Here is a 24,463-nt window from a genome sequence, read left to right as displayed (position 1 = left end):
GGAAACTTGCCCATCGCTGCCCACCCTGGTGCATAGGTCCTCAGGCCGGTGTCCCCAGCCACACCCTCTCGCTGCTGGCAGCTCACACTGCCCACAACCACACGGATGTTACTCAACAGGCAGGACAAAAGAAAGGCACAGGGAGGCGAAGAATGATGCTACAGAGAGAGGGGAAGCACGGGCATTTCACTTCCTGCCCTGAATAGGCTCGTTGTACCCAGCTCCCATTGGCTCAGGGCTGGGCCTACAAGGAACAGTTTGGGCAAACAGTTCCCCTGGAGGTCAGGCCCCCGTGAAGGCCAGCCGGAGGGGCAGCACTTGAAGAAGCAGAATGGAGCTTTTAATACTAGGGCATCTGCCATTGATTCCAAGAGGAGACCGCATGTGACCGCTTCTCCTCTGTTTACGCAGCTCACTGCAGCCTCAGTTCTTACTGGCCCGCGTGTGAGAACAGCTAGACAAACTCACAGCAAGAGGCCCTGTCTGGCTCTCTCAACCACGGAGTCAGGCAGCAGACTTGCATTTGTGGCCCTGGGATTGACCTGCCTTCAACTCTCTCAGACTCAGTTTCTTTATTTTTAAAATGGGAATAAGAATAATTCCTGCTTTACCTGCTATAAAGGTGTTATGGGTTGAAGTCTGTCCCCCCCCATCCCAAATTCTTACTTTGAAGTCCTAACCCCAGTGCTCAGAAAGTGACTTTATTTGGAAATAGGTTTGTAGCCAATGTAATGAGTTAAGATGAGGTCATGCTGGAGTAGAGTGGACCCCTGATCCAATATGACTCATGGGCGTTCTTATAAAAAGGGGAGAGTTGGACACAGATATGCACACACAGGTAACACACCACGCGAAGAGGAAAGCAGAGATTTGTAAGTCAAGGGACATCAAAGATGACTGGGAGGTCACCAGAAGCCAGGGGACAGGCATGGAACAGATGCCCCCTCAGGAGCCAACCCAGGCGACACCTGGACTGCTCGCCTCCAGAGCTGCGGGACAGTAAATTTCTGTTGTCTAAGCCGTCTAGTTCGCGGTACCTTCTGACAGCAGTGCCAGCAAACTAATACAAGGGGGTTGCTTTAAGATCAAACGATGTAGTTGACAATGAATGTTGCATGATCCATAAAGGGCTACTCATATATTACTTTTTATTATTAAAAAAGCTGAGTTGGCCCTGGCCAGGTAGCTCAGTTGGTTAGAGTGTCATTCCCATATGGGAGGTTGCAGGGCGTGTGCGGGAGGCAACCAGCCGATGTGTTTCTCTCACATTGATCCCCTGTCAGGGCACATACAGGAATCAAGGAATGAATGCATAAATAAGAGTAACAACAAATTGATGCCTCTCTAGCTCTCTCTCAAATCAATTTAAAAATTTTAAAAGAGCTTAATTGCACCTGCCTGATTAAATTTATTAGGAAAAGCTAATGACTTAAACCTGGAGAATAATCCCTCTGATAATAATAAAAATATCATAGTATTTTGATACATCAGAGTAGCAGGCCCCAGCCTTGGTGCTCAGGGTTCCGTGTGCATTTTCACATGTGTTTGAATCATCCAGCCCTGTTCTCTCCTTCCTTTCTCTTTTGTCCCTTCCCTGCGCCTGCTCACCCCCATGCCTCCCAGCATTAGTGCAGCTCCCCTGTCAGGTAGCCCGGCGCGCAGTCTGTCCACATTGCCAGGGGCAGCAGTGACTTCAGAATTTCTCGATGACAGCAGCTTAGGGGCGACAGCCTAGTTGAAAGTGGGAAATGGGGTGATCACTGAGGCTTCCGGACCCAGCCTGCACAGTGCCAGTCCCAGCACCACCACTTACTGATTGTGGGACCTCAACTTCGGGTCTTGCGAAGATTGAGTTAACCCATTTTACAAAATCCCTTAGAAAAGTGCCCGGCACATAGGCAGCGTCTATAAGTATTAGCTATTCTCTATGGTTTCTATAAGGATTAGCTATTCTCATTCTTGCCTTTCTGCCACGGTTACCTAACAAGCACGTGCTTCTAACTTAGTGCATGTCGCCTTGGTGGTGCTGATGGGTATTGTTGTGGGGCCTGCCCTGTGGGTCAGCTACTGAGCTGTTGGCAAGAATGATGGCAACACGGATGATCACGGTAGTCCTGGTGATAGTCTGAAAACTCCCAGTGCCCTCCTGTTTCCCTCAGGATAAGATTCCACTCTGTGATGTAGCCCACAGGGTCTTTCAAAGGGGTTCTCGTCCTCTCTCTCCAGACTGTCTCTCCCCACACTTCCCCCGGGTCCCTCCCCGGCCTCCTGCACTCCAGCCCTGCTAATCACCATAGACCCATCCCCACCACAGATATGCTGTCCCCCACCCTCTCCGTGGGGGGCTGGACAGCAAGGACACGGAGCAGATACCTGTACGCTCACCAGTAGGAATGGGACAGGGGAGGCTGGGAGCTCATCTCCCTCCCCGAGACCCACGCTTCCCCTGCTGTGGAGGCAGAACCCATCTGTCAGCAGGTTCCCTGCCTAAGCAGGATCACCTTGAGCTTTGTTCTGAACTGCTGTTCCCTCGGGGAACCGCTCCACTTGCAGAACCTTGGAAAGCGAAGCAGCAACTATCAGAGCAGCCAAATTAAATAATTCCTGCTGCTTATTAATTTTTTAAAACGATGAATAAAATATTTCACATAAGGTGTTCTTACACTGCCTTTTGGTTTTCACTTCCCCAGCATAATTTCCAGTAACTATGCTACAGGAAATTTTAATGCAAAACTAGGTCTTCTAACCACTGCATTGGCATTCACAGGGCACAGTGGTTACTCTGCACAGAAGGGCCCAGACGCGAGTCAGTGCTTCTGGAGGGTTTGTGCACGCAGCGAGTATTTATTAGTGCTAACCATGCGAAAGACACTGTGCCGGGCAAAGGGGAGGAGACACAGGGAGGAAGTCAACAAGGGCCTGCCCTCAGGAATCACAGTGCAATTCAGGTAAAACACACACACACGCACACGCACACGCACACGCACATGCACACGCATGCCGCTGTAATAGCACAAGACAGAATGCGGTCGGGGCTTCAGTAAAGAGAGGAGCATGTTCTCACAGGAATTCAAAGTGCATTTCCATGAACTAGTTTCAAAGAAAGTAAAGAGGCTTTATTCAGGGATATATTTAGCAATTCGTGCTGCTACCTCCTCTCTCTCCAAAGCAGACACACAGAGAACAGGGTTATTCTGCTGCCCTGGACGGGTCAGGACCAAGCACCACACGGTAGTGCTCTGGGCTGGGAAGAGGTGCTTTTCAGGGACACAGAACTCAGAGCCACCAGGGAGGGACCAGCCTTGCACCCCGGACTCTGCCATACGAGTGGCCCTTCTCGCCTCCTTTTTGTGTCTTTCTGCAGCACTTGAAAGAAATTAGGTTTTTCAGTTAAGAAATGGTATATTGTGCTCCTGAAAAACCTCACATTCTATAAAATTGCACTATAAAGGTAACAGGGCTGACGGGAAAACATAAGGTTAAGGTAAGGGCAGATCACTGAAAACCCGTGTGACTGTAATGGGTCTCTAACGGAAACGGTAACTGGTACCTCGGGCTAACTTCCACGGCCAAAGTAGGCAGTGCAGCAGGGCCAGAAGCTGCTCAGGGATGTCACACATGCACAGAGCTCTGGCCGGGCGGCTCAGTTGGTTGAGCGCCGTCCTGTTCACCAAAAAGTTGTGGGTTTGATCCCTGGTCGGGTGTGTACGGGAGGCAACTGATCAATGTTTCTCTCTCACATCAATATTTCTCTCTCTCTCTCCCTCAAGTTAATAAAAACATATCCTCAGGTAAGGGTTAAAAAATGCACAGAAACAACTGAGCAGAAACTCTGACTTAGGGTGCTGTGAACCAGTGAAGTTGGGGTACAGAGGGAAGGACACCCCGGGACGTGCGAGGCCAGGATGTGCTTCTCGGGGGGGAGTGCTCCAGAAGCAGGTGCTCATGTAAAATGGAAAGAAACAAAGACCTGAAAGCCACACGGAGCCCTTCCCAGTGAAGCTGTCATTCTTCTCTGCTGTTTCAGCCCCCTTGCCTCGGGGAAGATGCATGTGAATCAGCGCAACTTCCATGATATAACTGTCCTCATTCCCCTGTGTCCCAACCATGTATGAGCTAATTGGTGCTATAGAAACACACACCGCAGCAGACAGGCTGTTACTGGATTTCCAAGAAATAAACTGGGATAGAGATACCTATCTTTTAAGGACAAACTCTCGCTCTCCCTGAGGTCCTTGAGGATGATAAAACCAAAACGCCAATGCTGATCGGGCATGGTGTGTGTGCCAGTGCTACATATACCTACAGTGTCTCATTCATCCTTCATTCAGCAATGCTATGCGTTAGTATCACTATCATTGCCTTTTTACATGTGGGGAAACTGAGGCTTAGCCTAAATAACCGACCAAACTCTCACAGCTAGGAAGTGGGAGAGCCAGGTCTCAAACCCAGGAGTCTAATGGACGAGCCTGTGCTCCTAAGAACCATACTTCTAGAAAAAGCCCCATGTGGCAGGCAGGAGGCCAGCAGTTCAGAAGGCCTCCCTCATCCGCATCCCTGCATAGCTCCCATAGCTCCATTTCAGAAAACAAGGCCTTCTGGGTCTGCTTCAGTGCGGCGCGCACTCATTCTGGAAGACGTAAGGCCTCTTTGTTCCATTCAAGCATGAATGGTTTCTACGGTCTCTGGTTCCTGCCTGTCTCAAATGCGGACAGAACTGAGAGGTACACATTCCTCTAGATCACCCGCCTTCTTCCACTGTGTCTCCCACGAAGGATCAACCCTCGGAAAACTAGATGACGTGAGCAAACGTGTGATTAATCGGAACAAGTTCTACTTTAAAATTAAATAGACCAAGCAGAATATTTGAGTAAATCAAGTAAATGTTTGAAAAAAAATCAGACATATTACTTTATTCGTAAACTGAAAAAGCGACTAGGTCTATAAAGGAATGCTGAGAGTGAAGACATTGATTTCAGCCTGTCCAAAAAGTTTCTCTGTTTTTCCCCATAAAAGGAGAAAAGGCGTTATTTTTAAACACTGTGTGAAACAGAGCATGTGTTCTGTAACCATTTTTTTTTTAATATTGATTAGTATGGGTTCTAGGTTTCTGAGACACTTAGATTATTGTCTATTCAGTATTTTTCCCCTGAAGAATCTTATTTTCTGTAGAGAATGTTTCCTCATCTCTGGATGCCTCTCCTTTTTCTCTTTGTGTTGGCGAATCAAGGCCAGCTTTGATCCAGGGGCAGGAGAACATGAGCATGAAGAGTAGTAACTGGAGGGTCAGGAAGAGATTGACAAGGAGATGCCATCTGGGCCTATTCTCCATCACTCTGCAAGGAATGAAGCCAGTAGGCGAAAGTTCTAGGAGGTTAGATTGAGCTTTAAGTACAGAGAAACTTCCCAACAGAGCTCTCTGGTACTTGCCTGAGACCGAAGAGTTACGTCATTAGACGTGTGTGTACAAACAAAGGCTGAGAAACCACTTAGGGAGAGATGTGGGCAGGGGAGAGTTTCTGGCACCAGGTAAGGGTGGGACCATTTTGAAAGTCCCTTTCTGATGCAGATAGTTGTATGATTCTGTACTGATCTTCCCTGAGGTTTCCTCTGGCCTTGCCCTCGTCATAGTTAGGTGTTCTGATATGGTGCCTAAAACCTTGGTTAATAACATAACAGTGATAGCTGATATTAACTGAGTACATGACCTCACTTATCTCATTCAATCCCTACAACAACCCTATGAGATAGGTACTTCTATCTTTGCCTTATGGATGGGGAAACTGAGGTTTAATATGAAGTAACTTATCCAAGGGCTCACCCCCAGAGAAATTCGAGCAGGATTGGCCTTGGGTCTGAGACTCCCTCGTCCATGGCTTTCATTATGATGCCGTATTTTATGTGAACCCAAAGCTTTGCAAAGCCCAGGATTCAGATCAGTTTCCAGGCTCATGTTCTGTGCTGCTGCCCCTGTGGAAGGACAACTCGCCCCATTATTCATTGACTGAAGAAGTCCATCTCTGTACGGAGGGATCTTTTGTCTGAGACTCTGGAAGGAAAACTAGAAGGAACGTCTCAGCTGGAAAAACACAGAATATTAATAAACAGACACCTTTCCCTGAACAGTATTTGAGTTTGCAGCAGAGCCGTTCCATTATTTTCTTAAGCCTGCGCCGTCTATAACTGCTCCCCTGATGTCCATGCAGCACACACCGGCATTTCATCAGCCTCGTTCACTGTTTCCCAGAGGCACAAGCAAAGCAAGACAGAAGTCCATGCAAGGTGATTACTAGTCCTTTCCCTAATCATACCTGCATTTCCCCTTCCTCCTTATTCTCACTGCAGAGAAGAAAACATTTCCAGAAGATTCTTGCAGTGTAACATCCTGTTGTGTTTAATAACACACACACTTCAAACCCTTTCTGAACCTCCCAGATGTGCCCGTGCTGTTAGAAGAGCCGGGTATCCCCTAAGCAGCCTGTGTGGTCTGGACTGAAACAGCCTAATTGTAAGTCTCCGAACTGGAGTTTAGAAGAGATTTCCAGGGGTGCTCACAGCACCTGCAGTGTGGTTTGGCTGCTAATTAGCACTTCCTTTTCAAATTGGCTGCTGTTACACACAGCCCCCTCCTACCTGTCTCACCTTGTCCCCTCAGCCCTCCCCACCCGCTCCTCAGGCCCATCGGGGCACTGCTCAGTGACAGCCTGGTCATTTCTGGGATGGACGAAACAAAGAGAAGGCACTGCTATTTACCCCCCTTCCCTCGCCCTCATCAACTCCCCTGAGAGCCTGGAGTTCGATGGGAGCAGGGGGTTTGCACACCTGAGCAGCGCTGCAATTCGCCCCATACCTGTGTCCAGATTAAACAGCTCCACAGGACTGTTGTAAGGGTCTAAAGAAACAAACTACTAATGTATAAATATTAGATATTATTTTGAATTGTCAATATTGATTCTTATTTTTACCCCTTCTCCCTACCTCAAATTTAAATGACTTCTTACTGCTTACAGATTCAAGTTCAAACTAAGCCTAGAAGTTAAGACTCTCCCCAGATACCGCAAGCTGTTTGTCCAACATCTTCCACCTCCTCTCTGGCCACCCAAAGCAGGCCCCATTCAAAGCCTGGCTTGGCTCCAACTTGCCTCTGACCTCACTCCTGAACCCAGCCTGGAGCATGCTTCTTCTCTTTCCTTCGTGGATAAAAGGGGTGGGGGGGTTGGAGGTGAATCTCAGAAGGCTGGGCTCCAGGAGAGAGGAGAGCCAGGCACTGGGGTTTGGGATGGAGCTGGGAGGCGGGAGCTGGAACTGAGAAGCTCTGATGAGAAAGGACAGGACAGGCTGTCTCTGGGGAGAGCACATCCCCATCGGTCACCGTGATCTGGGCGGCAGGCAGATGGATGGCCTGTAGAGTTCCAGTGATCTGCAATCTAGATGACTCAGCAGCACCCGAACGCACAGTGACTGCTGGACTTGTCACCCTTTGGTGCCTATAGGAGGCCCGTGCTGTCACTGACCACGTTCAAAGACGTGCTTGGGCTGTCTCCTCCCAGGAAGCCTAGCCCTGGGCCAGTTCTGTGTGTTCGTCAGTAAAGCTGGGAACAAGCACATGTCGCCCTCAGCGCTCTTCCCTACCAAAGCACCTCTCCCTGCCTTAGCGTCTGATGCCTGTGTTCCCAAATGGGAGACAGGGCCCTATTTGAGGCCCCAGGCTTCTGTCACTCACTCTCTCCACTTCAGTGACACCAAAAAATCTCCCCACCAAAGAGCAGACCAGCGAATCTCGGCAACCACAGGAATATGTCTGTAGTCTCCCGAGGTCCTACCTGGAGTCCATGGCAAACCCTCACCTGCTGGGACACACGTTCTCATCTTTTAGACGTGGGCACATACAGTGTTACTAAGAGCAACGAGCACATTTGTGACTTTTGAGTAGCCATTTATGGGAGAAATTCTCATTTATCTTCCTCCTTAAAGGAAAATAATATTTTATAAAACTGTGGTGTGTGAAATCTTGCTGACACTATGAATTATTACAAAATGCCTTGGAGAGTTGGACATAGAAGACCTGGTTGGCTGGGGTCAAGAAGGAAACCTGGAGAAGGAATTAATTGATAACAGCTGTGTTTGAGTCCTTGCTAAACTTCAGCCATTTCAGTCATTGCTATCTACAAATGACTTTCACAATAGAGATATCCTAAAAGAAAAAAGGAACTTTGCAGGGAATGAAAATTAAAATTTTTAGCAATAGTGCATAGAAATATCCTTAAAAGAAGTAATAATCTTACTAAAAATGTTTAAAATGCTGAATAAAATAAAACCACACACATTTTTGAACACTTGGTTTTGCTGGTAGGAAAAACAAGGAGATTTGCAGAGGCTAAAAGTGAAGCAAAAAAACATGACTCTAGACCAGCCGTGGGCAAACTATGGCCCGCGGGCCGGATCCGGCCCGTTTGAAATGAACAAAACTATTGAAAAAAAAGACCGTACCCTTTTATGTAATGATGTTTACTTTGAATTTATATTAGTTCACACAAACACTCCATCCATGCTTTTGTTCCGGCCCTCCGGTCCAGTTTAAGAACCCATTGTGGCCCTCGAGTCAAAAAGTTTGCCCACCCCTGCTCTAGACAGAGAAGAGGGAACTGAACACAGTGGCTGTCTACAAATTCCAGTGACAAAAGAGCCATCAGAATATCAGAGACGCAGCCAAGGGGCCACCCAAGCTGGAGAATCTAATTGGAGAATCACATAAGCTGGAACCCTCCACTCCCCTAAAGGCACCAGCCAAGTCCAGTCTTGGCTTACATTTAACCTCATTTGGTCTTAGTTCTGGGTGAGGAGAAGAACGCTCCCTGAGATTTGAGGTCTGAATTTACATGCCTCAGTCCTGAAGAACCCCAAACCAAAAATTAAGTCTAAAGGGTTCCTAGTTGGTAAAGTTCCAATGCTTAACAGAAGCAAAAGCAAAGAATCTCTGAAGAAATGCGTTCTCCACCCAGGCCTCAAAGGATTCAGCAAAGAAACTTCCCCAAATACAAGCTTATAATAAAAAACCCCTAAGGGTACAAGAAAAAGGCACCATGAACAGAATAAATGAAAAGGCTTCAGATATTGAAGCCATTAGATACAGAATATAAAATAAGCCTTCTTAATGTTAAAATAAATGAAGAAAGGAATGGAAAGCTTGAATAAGGAACAAAAGATGAAAAAAACTGACCAGATAAAGATTTGAAAAAGAGCCAAACAGAACATCTAAGAAATGAAAAATAAAGAATTGAAATTTAAAACTCAACCGGACACATTAACTAGTAGATTGGATACAACTGAAAGAGAGAATTGCTTAAGCAAAAGAGTTGAAATATTAAATATTAAAGAGAGGGTAAAGACACACGAAGACCAAAATGAGAAATTTTTAATATTTATATCTAATCAGAGGTCCAGAAAGACAGAATACAGAGTTAGAGAGAGGCAATAAATGAAGAGAAAAAGACTGAGTATTTTTTAGTATTTATGAAATATCCCAATCTTCAGATTCAGGAAGCTCAATGAATCATAAGTAGGTAAATAAAAAGAAAACTACAAGACACTTCATAGTGCAACTGAAGAAGAACAAAGCAAAAAATCTTAAAAGCAGTGAGAGAGAGAAGACAGATTGCCTAGAAAAGAATGACAAGTAGACTAATAGCTTACTTTTCAAAGTAACAAGGGAAGCCAGAAAAATTATGGAATTATGTCTTCAAAGAAAAGGAAATGCGAGACATAGAGTATATCTATAGCCCCCAGCAGGTATTATAGACTTGGATGTGACATGGAGAGAATAGCCCCACCATTAAGGCTTCATGCCCAATAGACTACTAGGTGATGCTATAAAAACTGAAGAGTAAACGTATAATTTCACCCTGGGGTAGAGTCAGCCTTCATGGCCATCCAAAGGATTTGTTTCAGGCATATTAACAACTTGGAGAAATAAGTCATGGACAAAGCTGTGCGGTCCAGAGCTCTAAGCTATCAGGAACTTCAAGAGATAGACCAAAGAAAGCCTTGCTGACCAGCATAGTGTATCAGGCAGCACTGGGCTATCGACCCACTAGGCCATCTCAGCTTGCCCCACGGCATTAGAAAAGCAGGGATGGCAACCTGCCATTCCCACACCTGACCAACAGACTCAGAAACAAGGGGCCAGAGATAAAAGTTAAGGTTGAATGAACTCATCTAGAAATGTATAATCAGGAAACTAGAAAGAAGTGTTTTCTATTTTTGACTTGTATATACTTTTTTTTAATTGGCTTTGTATTCTTTATACTTTGAATTACATGCTAGCTGGTAGGGACATTGGTGGGTACCACTACCATTTTTTTTTAAATGCTTAAGGCATTATTTCTGAATTTGAAGTCAGAAATATTTGAGGGTCAGCGAGGGAGCTACCTTCTTTACTTGGTGCCTTTTTTTTTTATGATGTGCACAATTTCTCTTCCACAGTGCTGGCAAAAGCACTAAAAATGTTAGTGTCCTCTCCTGCTACCAAGAGGCTGAGGCCCCATCCAGAACCAGGGTGATTGTGGATACAAAGTGTGATTTATTTCAAGGTCAGAGGGATGAAGGGTAGGGTTAGGGGAAGAAGGTCTCCCTCAGAGACACTTAGAGGCAGGTTGTGTTACAGACCGAGACCCCTGCTCAGCCTGAGAGCAGTGCCTCCCCACTTCTCCATTGTTCCAGAAACCGGTTAGCTGTGCCTCTCATAACATACCGGGAAGAACAAGGCAAAAATCTTAAAGGCCATAAGAGAGAAAAGAATGGAGATGAGAAAAGAACCAAGGCTGGTGCCCGTGAAGCTGCACCAGCCACGTCAAATCTTGGCTTAGGTTTAAGAAGTTAGGGTAAGAAGCTTTGTTAGTTTAATATTCACAATGTTTCTTAGTTTCCTCCTCCTTTATGGGTATATTTAATCCAAAAGCAAGGACAGAAACAACTTTCCACCTCTCAGTCAAATATAGTAGTTCTGGCAGCTACCGGAGCTGAGAAAGCCAGGGAAGGCCAGGAAATTGTGGCATACAGACAGGTGCCCTGAGAAAAGGGGGGAGAATGAACCCTGGGCAGTGCCACTGTGGCATTTCCTGCAGGAAAGACTGCTTTGTTGCTCTGGAGCGGTCTCTGGTTATAGGAGCGCTCTTTCAAACACAGGAAATGTGGTTTGACAAAGGCCACTCATGTTACTTCAGGGGTGAGCGGTCTGAAGGGCATATTCTGGGTTCCTGACTACTTGAGTTTCCGGGATATGTCAATGGCTTGCTGGGACAATAGGGAAAATGACTGAAATTACACAGTCCTGTGGACTTGGAGGCACGCAGCCAGGGGACGGTTCTCTCCGTGTGGACTGTACCTGCAGGGACATCTCTAGGGGGCTGAGGCCCAGCTGCAGAAACTGGAGTCAGAGTCCTAACTGGCCACAGCTCCTGTCTTCTCTGCCTTAGCAGCATTAGAGGAGCAAGCTCTTTGTTAGAGTTTTCCAGTATGTTCCTTGCAATTTTATAATGCCCTGTTTCATTGGGGGCCGGGAGAGTGCGATGAATATAGTATGTTAAAAAAAAAAAAAAGCACTGGATAGGAGCTGGGATACAGAGAATGAGAAGCAAGGTGTAGTGGATGGGCCTTACCCTCCATCTCCACTGCTCATGCCTGGGGCGGTGTCTGTCCAGATGTCAAGAGCACAGTGGTGAGACTCAGCGTGGTCCAGGCCCCAGAGCTGCCCTGTCTCTGCCCTGCCTCCAGGGCATTTGGCTGTCTCTTTGCTGACCCCTGTATATTTACGATGACTTGACTCTTACGGACAGACGGCAGATGAGATGTGAGGATCTGAAAGGTGGCATGGCTTGTTCAGGGGGGATCAGTGTTTGCTCTTCCCTGAGCCTGACTCGGAGGCTTCGTTTCCGCTTACATCATGAGAAACCTAAAAGGCTCGCTCTCACCCTTCCAGGCCATTGCACGGTGCAGCAGTGTGTCTGCGGGGACGGGAGTGTCTTTTGTAGGCATGCTCACTCGAGGCAGTGCTTCCCATTGCAGGGCACAAAGCCACCAGCGTCCCATTTCATGTCATTTAAATTCCACCCCGTTACAGCGGCCAGCTAATTAAATGAACTCTGTGCTCTCACGGGAAGCTGCACTCTACCTTTCACCTCCTCTCTTCCACTCCCCCGGAGTATTACCTAATTCCTACCCACACCTCACACCTGCTAGACCAGCCGTGGGCAAACTACGGCCCGTGGGCAAACTACGGCCCGCGGGCCGGATCCGGCCCGTTTGAAATGAATAAAACTAAAAAAGAAAAAAGACCGTACCCTTTTATGTAATGATGTTTACTTTGAATTTATATTAGTTCACACAGACACTCCATCCATGCTTTTGTTCCGGCCCTCCGGTCCAGTTTAAGAACCCATTGTGGCCCTCGAGTCAAAAAGTTTGCCCACCCCTGCTCTATGAGATAATGTTATCTTCATCTTACAGATAAGGAAACCGAGGCACCACAATTAATTACATAAGTTACCCGAGCTATATAAAAGTTTGCCCACCCCTGTGCTAGAGGATGGGAGGTGCTGCATGATGTCCAAATGCCTAGTCACTCCCCAGAGAATCAGTTACACTGACCGCCATTAAGTAGCATGGGAGTGACAGGCAGCCCTGTTCAAGGCTTTGTCATGGGAAGGATTCCAGAGAGAGGGGTGGGGTGGGGTGGGGTGGAAGCACCGAGGATTTAGTCGTGGCCCAGCCACTGCCCCACTGTACTCCCCCTGGACCTAACCTGTCCAACAGTTCCAGTCTCTGTCTCAGACATTTGGCTCTGGTGCCGGGAGAACAAATTCAAATTGGACTGTGTGTGTAGGTTCCTTACAAAGTGTGTGAGACGCTCCCCGAGGCACCTGCAGCCTCACCTCAGGGTGAGTCTCCTCCCTGCTCCAGACTCGCTTAGCTCGCCTCCAAGTTGTAAGCAAATTAGATGAACACCTATGAACTAGGAAGATAATAATACCCTGAAAGGATGAACTGATTAATAATTATAATAATGAGAGGGCAGTCATAATAATACACTGTTTATTTAGTATCTGTCACTTGAGGAATATGGGGTGAGCCACTGATGTCACCTCATGAACCCTCCCTTTGTGTTTATAAGAGAAAAAGGGCAGAGACTCGTTACAAAAAAAAGCCTATTTGGAGGAAGGTTAATCAGGAAGAATTCTGTAGAGGGGGAAGCTCTGAAAACTGTGATGACTTTGAGCAGCAGAGATGAGCAGGCATCCTGGGAAGGAGACGGCCAGCCTGCTCTTCTCTCCTGGGCTCAGCCCTCCGTACTGCCCGGGGCCCCCTCATTACTGTGCTTTCTTTTTGTTCATGCCCTCTGTTTTTTTGTAATTACTCCAGCCCTTGATGTATATAAATAAGTATTATGTTTAAAAGGATTACATTTTCATAACATTGGGTCAACCACAATCAAATAGATTTCCTTAACTTTAGGACTTTAATATGCTCATTGCATAGTGAATGTCCCAGGGGAGTATATACTAGGTTGAGCCGTTTGAAATAATCATTTCTGTAGGTCAAAATCAGTCAAATGTTGGCAATTTCATATGGTCCAACCAATTACTATTCGGGTCTTCCAGCCTCGCTTGACTACAGGACTCGGAGAAAATTCTGTTGCAGAGTTGGTGTCCCTGAACTCACCTTGGGAAAGGAAACAGTCTTAGATGCTTAAATACAGACTGTCAGGTGCTTGGGCCCATGATGTTCAGGTGCAACAGGATAATGGACTGAGCACAATGGGAGGCAGCAGATGGAGGGGTCCTGCCAGGCCCAGGGCCGAGATCCCAGGACTTTCCCCCCATTGGAAGCATGGAGATGCACATCACCCTGTAGAGTTACACCTGTTGCAGTAGTAAGGCGCAAGGATGTTTTTAGCTATAAAATTGCTTTAAAATATTTAGTTTAGTACACCTAGGTTCCACAGAAAAAGCAGATTATGAGAGGATATAAAATGATTTGCAGTTGGGTTTGAAAAGGGCAGAACCAAAAAATAGTCATTTCCTCTTTTTAAATTCTCTTAAATGTTATTATATTGCTTCACAGTGAAAAAAATCATATCAGTTGCTCCTTAAGCGTTGAGTTCATACCAGAATATGTCTGGGAAAATCCCAAAGTACCCCCTCCTCTTCTTTGCAGCTGGGAGAATAGCATCAAGGAGCCGATGACCTCCCAGCCAGGACTTTGGTAAATTATGTTCCTCTGGCCACCTCACTGAGCTGGCTGGGGTCAGTTACCTAAGAGATGGGTACCTCTACCTGCCCATCCAGACGAAAGGCCGGCCCACCCACTTATTCCCCAAATCTACAGGCCTTTCCAGTCCCCAGTGGTTGCTTTGTAAAGTCTGCATTTAAGTTGGTTATGTGAAGTTTTGAACAGGATCCTGTAGCAACAATATTTATAAATGATGATTGGATTTTCAGCAAGGCTTCAAAAACCTGTTCAATCCTAATGTTTCAGAAATATATTTATAATGGGAAAGGAAAATAGCAGAAAACATTGCTGTCATAACTACACAATGACAGCTGAGTGTGGAGGGCATGGGCTTGTGTGGGCCTCTGGCTCTCATTTACGAAGCTGCGTCCATGGGAAAGTGTCTTCCTTGTCTTGCTGAGGATGTTGCCCTGAGAGCGCCTCAGCAGCTAGAGGTAGAGGGTGAGGTTGTCATTTCCAGGGAACCCCGCTGCCCAGGCTCAGGTAGAAGCTGCCCTGCGGGAGAGGCTCCCAGGCCGGCTGCCTCTGCTCCCCCAGGCCTAGGGGAACCCCCTGGAGTCCTGCTTCCTCTTCCCCAAGGACAGGGGAGGGGAAATCAGGAGAGTGTGTCCTGTCATGGAAACCAAGAGAAGAACGTGTTTTAAGAAGGAGGGGGTGGGACATCTGTGTTGAATGCTGCTGTGAAAACAAGAACAGCGCCGTCAACATTAGATTTGACATTGACAGGAGCAATATCTCGGTATCGTGGGGACAAAATCCAACTAAAGTTGAGAGAGAATCATCGTAGAAGAATGCATGGTTTACAGCGAGTGTCTGCTAAGTGCTTTATAGGTATTAACACCCCTAATTCTTATACTGTTCTGATGTGCATTCTAAGAGCATTCCTACTGTACAGATGAGGAACATAGAGGGTAAATAACCTACGCAAGGCCGCCTGGCTAGAAAGTGGCAGAGCTGAGATTGCACCCAGGCAGCCTGGCCTCAGTCTGTGCTGGGAACCTCAGCACCTCCCTCTACCGTGCCCAGGAAGATCAGAACTCAGACAGCTCTTTCAACAAGCAAGTGTGCTGAGAAGGAAGAGATGGGGAGGGAGCTGGAGAGGTTGGGGGTTGGGGAGGGTTATTTTAAGATAGAAAACACTGACATATGGGTTGCATGTTGACGGGGATAATAGAGTAGCGAAAGAGAGATTGATGACGCTGGCCAGAGGAGGTGAGGTGGGGTGGACCGGGACACAGAGGGGTCACCCTTTGATAGGAGCGAGGTTTGTCCTCTGGTGGCGGGAAGGGAGGAAGGGAAAAGGGGCCCAGATGAGGGCAGCAGGCAGCTTTGGAAGTGAACAGATGAAGGAGCACCTGTCTGCAGGCTCCTGCTTTCTCAGGATAAAGCAAGATGGTCACTTGAGACTGCGGTAGGGGAGGAAGAGAAGAGAGCTGTGAAATGGCCATGTGGGGGGTGGTGGTGGAGAAGAGTGCATGAGCAGCTCATTGGAAGCTAAAAGAGACAATTTACGACCCTTGAATTTTATGGATGCTGTCTGTGTTTCTGAAATCTTTCATGGTTTTTATTCTCTGAAGATTTTTATTCAAAATCTGCAGAGAAAGAAAGAGGGAGAGTGCCTGTCTTCCCGGTAGGAAGGGATGTGCTAGTCAATCTGGAACATTCCAGGCGGATGGTTTGGGACTGTGGAGCGCTGCTACAGAGAGATACAACCTGCATTTCGTACCTGCGGGAACTTCATGCTTCTTCCTTTGTGTTCCTCAAGGCCCATCTGTTCCCTCCTTAGGACATTTCTTCAGGGGAAATGTGGACTGAGGAATGATCCCTGGTGGGATTTATCTCTCTATGGATTACATCCTGTGCTTCCCCTGAGGAGTCAGGGAGCCCAGAGAGAATGCTAATGCAGTTGACCCCCAACCCTTCGCCGTGCCCCTCAGTTTCTGATTCAGTGGGTCAGGAGGGCGGGCCTGAGAATGTGCATTTCTAACAGGCTCAGGTGATGCTCTGCTGCCGGCCAGGAGACTGCACTTTGAGTTTTTTGTGTTTTTTTTAAAATATATTTTATTGATTTTTTACAGAGAGGAAGGGAGAGAGATAGAGAGTTAGAAACATCGATGAGAGAGAAACATTGATCAGCTGCCTCCTGCACATCTCCTACTGGGGATATGCCATCATGCCCTTGACCGGAATCGAACCTGGGACCTTTCAGTCCGCAGGCTGACGCTCTAGCCACTGAGCCAAACCGGTTTCGGCGCACTTTGAGTTTTGAGTGAGTTGCCACCTCAGTCAGCCAAAGATTTCCCCTTCTGTCACAGAACAAGGACTAGAAAGTCCTCTGAAATCCCTGAATTTGGACACACAGGTCCCTTAAACCCAGCCGCTCCTGTTGGACTTGTCATCCTCTCCCTCCCACCAAGTCACTTTGTTATTCTGTAAAAACAGTGGAAGGGAATAACCGAATAAGCAGAACTAACACATAAAGGCCAACTAGGTACAAGATGCTGCTCTGAACTCTTTAGGTGTATGAACTAATTTAGTTTCCACAGCAACTGGAGGAGGGAGGTCCGATTAACCACATTGTACTGTGGAGGAAATGACGACGCAGGTTAAGTAACTTACTTGAGGTCAGCCAGCTGGGACGTGGAGAGCTGGGATAGGAACACAGGTCAGACTAACTCCATATCCACGTTATCCCCACTTCTTCATATGTCACAGGTAAATGTGGATGGAGCTTTGGTCTCTCAGATTTAGGGAGCCTTGGTGTTTGGGTAAATCGTGGTCAGCTGGGGCCCAGCACAGTTTTGAGCTAGGTCACCGGGCAGTATGCGTAAGATCATTGACAGAGCTCTGTTCTGCCCACTTGTAACTACATGACCCTTGAGCAAGTTGCACAATTTATTTTAATTATCCCAGCCACAAGGTGAGTGGGTGTACTGACTTTCTGAAGTTTTAAGCTCTGAAAGTGTGTGAGTGTAAGTCTTAAATGTTTCTGGAATGGATTGCCCCCCTCTGGGTCCCTGCTGCCGTTCTCAACGTCAGGTCCTTATCATTCCTTGTATTTCTGACTGCAGTTGTTTTCCTGCTGCTCTCCTTGCCTCCTGGCTCACGGTCCTCGTAGCCATCCTCCACACTGCCTCTGAGGGACCCACCAAAGGTGAAAACCACCAGGATTCCCTTGCTTGAGAGCCTTCGGTGGTCCCTTATCACCCATATGTCTTGTAAACAAAGTCTAGCATGACCTGGCTTGGCTTCTTCAGCCTCATCTTGGCACTCCCTGCCTGGAACTTCATGTTCTCATGATGACATGGAGGACTTGTAGCTTTCTAACTTCCCATGGTAGCTCATGAGTTTTATTCTGTTATCCTATCCTATCCTATCCTATCCTATCCTATCCTATCCTATCCTATCCTATCCCACTCCTTGGCCTAGAGTGTCCTTCCCGCCCTTCTTATCTGGATCCCGCCAACACATCTTTCAAACTTAGCCCAGCCCTCACCTGGCTCAGGAAACCTCGAAAGCCTCAAGTTGGGGAAGTTGCATCCTTCCCTGATTGTCTCATGATTTATGAGCCACACTATGGAATTATCTGCTTAGTAGCCTTTCTCCCCGTTAGCTTATAATCTTATCAATGTCTTAATCATCTTTGCTCTCGTATCTAGTGCAATGCCCAGCACATAGTAGGTGCTCAGTTAATGTTGTTTACTAGAATGTAACCTCTTCAGATGCAGAGATCATGACTCTTGCACCCTGGGACTCCTAGCAGCTACCCAACAAGTGTTCCCTGGGAGAGTGCTGTGCCCTCTGACAGCCATGAGGGAAAGGGGAGTAGAGTGTTGACCTCTCAGCTCATAAATGTGCCACAAAGGTCAGGCACAGCGGAAACTGCCCTCCAGCATTCCACCCCTGAGCTGCATGCAGGTGAGCATGAGATCTGGAGGTAGTGAGCTCTCTAGTGATTATTTAAGAGAACGATCCACTGGGTCTGCAGAGCACGCAGGCCCTCTCATGAGCTCTCCTCCACCACCAGTGGTCACCATCACCTCGACAACAAGTATTGCTCTGGATTAAGGAAATTATGGCAAAGACTGAGGGTTTGTTAGGGCCAAGAGTGGATACCAGGTTCCCTCAGGGGGGCTCCACCTGCTTCCCTGGGACGAGCTTTCTTGACCCTGCTTCCCACCAAGCCTGTCCATGGACCCTCTTCCTGGGGGCCTCTTTGCACAAGGGACCTGCTGCCTTCCAACTATAGAGCCTGAGTAGCTGACCTAGGGCCCAGAGGATGAGCCGCTGTCCATTCCAGTGGTCTCCTAATCGTCCTGCAAAACCAGCCCGGCTGGTTGCAGTATTATTAGAAAGCCCACGTATCTGTCCCTGGAACAACAGCCGCTTGTTGAAGGGGCGTGTTTCACATCTATGAGACTGTGGTTTAGTGTAGAGGGAAGGCGCTGGGATGGGCAGGGAGGGGGCGAGCAGGGCACCCGGGAGAGAGCTTGGGTTTCAGAGTTCAGTAGAGTGGATTTCAAAGCTGCCCTGCCTCTTACAGGCTGTGTGGCCTTGAGCACATGACTTAACGTCTCTGAGTGATAATTAACCCTCACAGGCTGTGGTGAGGGTTGAAGGAGGCTACTGTAAGGCATCTAGCCCAGGGCATAGAAGTACTGGCACAACACTGGCTCCTCTGACGTGGGTGCTTTTGGGGACATTCTTGCAGGTAAGAGAGTCCAAATGACCCCCCGCCCCACACACACACCTGCTGCTTCTCCAGTGAGCGGCATCCTTGCAGGGCACAGAGAGGGGAGTGCTGCCCCCCAGCCCTGCCTGCCACACGGCCCCCCAGCACCTGCTGCAGGACTGGCCACTTCCGGTGGACACAGTGAGGGAGCTGACCTTTTGTTTTAAGAGAGAATTTTCTAGGCTGCCGCTGGGAAACAGTGTTCTCTCAGCCTCTCCACAGACTTTTCTGTGAATCTGAGGTTTTCTCTCCTCTCTCCCCTTTTCTTCCTTTCACTGGAAAAAACACAAATGACCTCTAGAACCAACGAGCACCAGCCTTCCTACACCCTGGCAGGAGTTGGGACAACATGGACTCACCACCGTTCCAGGAAAGCCTTTCCTTCACTTTCCTTCTCTTTCCTCCCAGAAAGGGGAACAGGGGCAACTAGAGGTGCTGGGGCCTGGGAGCCACAGACAAGGCATGGGGCTTCCTTCATCCTTCCCCTCCGGGGAGCTAGGCGGGGCCCATGAATCCTCCTCCTCCGGTCCACGTGGGCTCTCCCCCCTCAGCTCTGCAGCTCTGCCCGCTCAGCAGCGTTGTACACGCCCACCCCTCCTCTCCTGCTGCTTTCTCGTCACCCCTAACCGCGTCCCAGCCCCAGGGTGGGCTGGCTCTGGCCTCTTACAAAGGCCTTTTTCTCAGCAGCAGCAGCAGCAGGGTCCCCTCTCCAAGGAGCCCCCAGGGAGACCCCATCCTGGAGCGGGGAGTGGAGGAGGGCTGGTGTGACTTCCTCAGCCGTGCAGGGAGATCACACCCAGAGAAGCGGCAAAGCATATGCAGCCCCGTCCTTCATCCTGCTGCCTACACCTCACCCATCATCGGCCACCGATTCCCTTCCTTCCCACCAAGCATCCCTGCCATCCCGCTTGATGCCCCCTCAAGAGCCTCAGTGCTCCCAGAAGGGCCAGTCGGGCACACACACTCCTCGGTCTAGAGCTGTCCCAGCAGGTGTCAGCCCTTCATGGCAGAAAACCAACCCATTCCTGAACGGGTGCCCCAGGTGTCTGGGGTGTAATGTTAAGTTCAGTTAGGTTCTTGTCCGGCAGGCTCCTGTCAGATAAGGATACACACAGATGGGGGACCTATGGGGCAGCCCGGCCGTCTCAGCACCCCCAGAGCCCCACCCCTGCCCCCTTCACCTGTAGAGACAGAGAAGTGTGCACTACCTCCAGAAGATGATCTGCCCCAGGGACGCCATGGCGAGGGGAGGGTGCCTTCCCCCGTGCTGGTGCTGGGAGAGTGCCGCTGCCTCTGCCCGTCTGGTGTGTGACTGACAGCCAGCGGGGCGCTGGTCTTAAATAATGAGCTCAGGCCGGGAGTGTGCGTGCAGCGGTGGAGCTCAGGTATGAGGAAGCAGCGCTGCTGTGCAGACGTCCCTGCAGGCACGGAGGCTGCTGCTCCCAGCCGCCAGGGAGGCCAGGCCTGCGGAGCTGCCTTTCCAGGCCTTGACCTGTGACAGCAAAGCTTCCCAGACCCCCTGCTTCAGGGCTGGTATTCCTACCCTCTGGGCGGGGGAGCGCCAGGGATGGAGATTTAATCTCCAAGTGAGAAGGGACTGGGACCACTCAAGGAGTCAGGGCCGTGCCGAGAAGCTGGAGGCTGGCGTCCCCAGGCCGGCTGGGTCCCCACGCGGGGCCTCTCGTGGAGGAGGGTCATGCTGAGGGACCTCAGGAAGGCTGGGGGTCAGCAACGATGAATGCTGAGTTTGTCCCCCAAGACTGAGCTCGCCTCAGGCACAGAGACTGCCCAGCTGGTTTTATTCAGTGGAAGGGTGGTGGGGCCTGCCCTGCTCACCTCACAGCTATCTTGAGACTCCAGAAAGACACCGGATGTGCGCTGCACAGGAGCCGTTGCTGTCGGGTTAGGTTAGAACGGCTCGTCTGTGACATCCCCAGCACCCAGACTTCCAGCGGGGACATTCTTGAAGCATAAAGCTGGCTCCCTTCGTATTGTTCCTCCCCCCGCCTTCCCCGCATCCCCTGGAGGAAGCGGACCCGGGTAGTAAACCTCCACCGACTGGGTAACCTGCTTGGAAAACGGCTGCCTCACATGCCACGGTGCCCCGGTCCCAAACCTGAACGCCGTCACCTCTACTGTCTCTTCCCCTCGCCCCGACATCCTCATGCTCCCCAAGTCTCCCGATTCTTCCTCCTCGTATTAGTTTGCTCTGGCTCCCATGACAGAGTCCGGCAGACTGGGTACCTTAAACAACAGAAAGTTATTTCCTCACGGTTCTGGAGGCTGGAATCCAAGATGACAGTGTCGGCAGGATCATTTTCTCCTGAGGCCTCTCTTCTTGGCCGGTAGACGGCCGCCTTTCCTGTGTTGTCACGTGGTCTTCCTCCCGTATGTCTCTGTGTTCAAATCTTATAAGCAGAGCAGCCATATAGCATCAGAGCACACCCTAATGATCTTCAACTTAATCACCTCCTTAAAGACTGTCTCCAGGACAGCCACAGTCTGAGATACTGGCGGTGAGGACTTCAACGTGAGAATTTTTTCAGAGGAGGACGCAGTTCTGCCCATAACACTCCTTTATGCCTCCCAAAGCCACCCCCTTCTCTCTGTCCCCACTAGTACCACCTAAATTCAATCTCTCATCATGTCCCATTTGAAGTGAATTATTAACGAGTCTCCTATTTCATTGTCCTGCTCCCAGTCTGCCCCTACATGTGTCAATCTACCCACTTCTGCTGGAACGATCTTTCTAAAATGCAAATCTGATCAGTCGGACCACTTCCCAGGTTAAAGTGAGCGGTGGTTCTCCAGCGCCTGTGGCCTGGCCTCTGCCTACCTCTCCTGATTTCACTCTCCCCCTTCTCCCCCTATATCCCAGGCATGCTGAGCTGCTGTGGGTTTCTCCCAAACGTCACTCTCAGCCAAGCCAGTCTGCCTTTGTTCACGTTGTTCTGTCTGCCTCAGATCCATCGCTCACCCATTTCTGGTTTTATGTAAATTCTACGGGAAACCTTTCGCCACCACTTCCACCTGACAGGTGCTGCACTCTGGGCTCCCATGCGAACCGCGTGCCTACTTCTGTGTTCCTACATGGTGCTTGTTGACTTGTCCAACCCCTTCACTAGACACTCTTTAGCAATAGAAAGGCGTCTTATTCGTTTTTGTATTTCACACCATAAGGCATGCACGGAGTAAGGGATCGTTAACATGTTTATTGAATAAATGCACATTTTTCTTTCATAGCACACCATAATAGTCCTATTTCCTGTTGATGCATCTATCTCATCACTAGGCTGTGAGCTCCTAGAGGATAAAAACTATACCTCATTCATCTTCGTGTCACCAAGTCCTAGCACCATGCCAGATACACAAAAATGACTTGGTAATGTTTGATGGATGGGCGAGCAGGGATCAACTTGGAGTGTAATCCATCACACCCTTGTAAGCGGAGACGTCTTGGAAACTGGATTGAGGCTATTAGATGTAGGAGAGAACAAGTTGCATATGAGATAGAGAAACAATTTAGGGCTAGAACAAAAAGTAAAGCAGATGTGTGAAACATACAGAATCTGTTTTCTCTTTGTCTTGGGGGAAGGAGCGGGGGGTGGGGTGGGGAGAGGAGAGAGAGAGTGAGAGAGAGAAAGGAAGGAAGGCAGGATGGATGAAGGAGAGGGAGAGACGAAGTTAATGTTATCTGGAACCAAAAGGTCTTCTCATGAATTTTTTAAAAATGATGTAAACAGCCCACTCACCTGGAGCTCTATGTTCTCCTTGAATGTCTGTGCATTCCCCCCGTGCACCAGCCTGAAGTTCCCCCCGTAGGCTATCCTGGCTGATGGAAGAGCATCTGTTTACATGTGGAGCTTTGCACTTTTCACAAAAGGCTAGGGAGCTCATGTGATCCTTTCCGTAACCCTATGGGTTGTGTTTTACAAATGGGAAACTGAGTCTCAGAGGTGAAGGGATTAGTTCAAGGTCAATGATTTTAGTTTCCCCAGACCTACTTGCCTGTGTGTACAGACAGGAGCATAGTAATGAAAATGACAAAGACCTCACCAGCTCTTGAACCTACCTCCTAAGGTAGAACCTACAGCTGTCGGCAGTTTTGCCTTTGAGGGTCTCAGGACAGTTTACAAAGGTTCTCAGAAGAGCAAACTGGAAGATTCCTTACACTGAAGGCTCTCAAGGAATCATGCCTTTGTGTCTGTACTAAGCCTTTGTGCAGTCCCCTCCCACACTGACTCTGGGCTTGACCTTGGGACATGAGCAAGTGTGATGTAAACAGAGGCCTGAAAAGGACATGTGCACATGGGCTTGCCCTCTCTGGCTGCTGAGGACTCTTCCACCACCTTGTGATAAAGCGTGTGGAGCAGAGATGAGTGTCCTGACTGAGTGTCCCCTCCATAACCAGGCCCTTGGCCACCTGACAGCTAACTGCAGCCACGTGAATGACCTTGGATGAATGGAAGAACCACCCAGCTGAGCCCAGCCCAAATTACTGACCAGCATAATCATGGGCAAGTAAACTGATTGTTGCTTTGAGCCACTATTTTGGGGTGTTGGTTACATAAACAATAGTTACACTGTCCTTTCATTTTACTCTGCTCCAAGTTTCTCTCTGAGGGTCACTGCCTCTGAAATCACTTCAGATGACATCTCACATTACTACCATTGCTGGGAGCCTCTCCGTGAACCCTAGTACCTGTAGCAAAAGTGTTCTTTTGCTTCCAGATTGGAATGGTGTTCCATGGAGCTCCTAGCATGCTAAAACATTTACACACACACACACACACACACACACACACACACACACACACACACACACACTAATGCCTCAGAGTTTAAATTTAAAAAAAGGAAGGTTTATTGTTGAATCTGCCTGCAGGAAGGAAATAAAGAGAGCCCTCACCTCTGGGCCTTTTCATCAATATTTCTCTAGTGCACTCTGAAACCTGCTCGGAGAAATACCTTGTAGTTAGCGAGGCTTTGGAACCTTATGATGCTCTGCTAGAGCCGAAGAAATGTCATAATACTCAGCCCAGCTGGGAAGAGCACACCTTGTGGTCTTAATACAGCACATTCCAAAAAGGCTAATTGAAAGGGAAGTTGACATCTTGTAAAATATTCAGGAGCTGTCATTTTGTTTGAGACTTTGACTTTCTTTGGCCAGTTGCTAGAACTCTATTATTGGGGAGGGACTGATTGCTTCATCAGCAGACAGGCCGGGGACCAATATCCAGGCAGGTGCCATCCTTGCTCTCCATTCCCCTCCCTCATCCTTCAGCGAAACCCTCAGGTATGGACTCCTGGCAGCCCTGCCCATCCATTCACCTGTTCATAAGTTTGTGGGACCCCTGGTGCCATCACAGGGTCACAGTGTGCTGGAGCCTGCATGATCTGGTCAGCGGACTCTAGATTTAATACTGTCCCAACTTCACATTCATG

The 24,463-nt window shown here is 48.6% G+C and overlaps 1 protein-coding gene across 1 annotated transcript in view; it reads right to left on the bottom strand.

Annotated features, from left to right (window-relative positions):
- Positions 1–20,311, bottom strand: part of VTCN1 (V-set domain containing T cell activation inhibitor 1) — a 34,372-nt gene extending 14,061 nt beyond the window's left edge. The window contains exon 1 of the mRNA XM_059673707.1: positions 20,227–20,311. Coding sequence (XP_059529690.1) covers positions 20,227–20,258 — 32 coding nt within the window. The 5' untranslated portion in view covers positions 20,259–20,311. The remainder of the gene's footprint in view (positions 1–20,226) is intronic.
- Between the last annotated feature and the right edge of the window lie 4,152 nt (positions 20,312–24,463).

Source organism: Myotis daubentonii, chromosome 18 (assembly GCF_963259705.1).
Source record: "Myotis daubentonii chromosome 18, mMyoDau2.1, whole genome shotgun sequence".
Classification (NCBI taxonomy): Eukaryota; Metazoa; Chordata; class Mammalia; order Chiroptera; family Vespertilionidae; genus Myotis; species Myotis daubentonii.
Note: the sequence above shows the minus strand (reverse complement) of the source record. Positions and strands in the feature narration are given on the sequence as shown.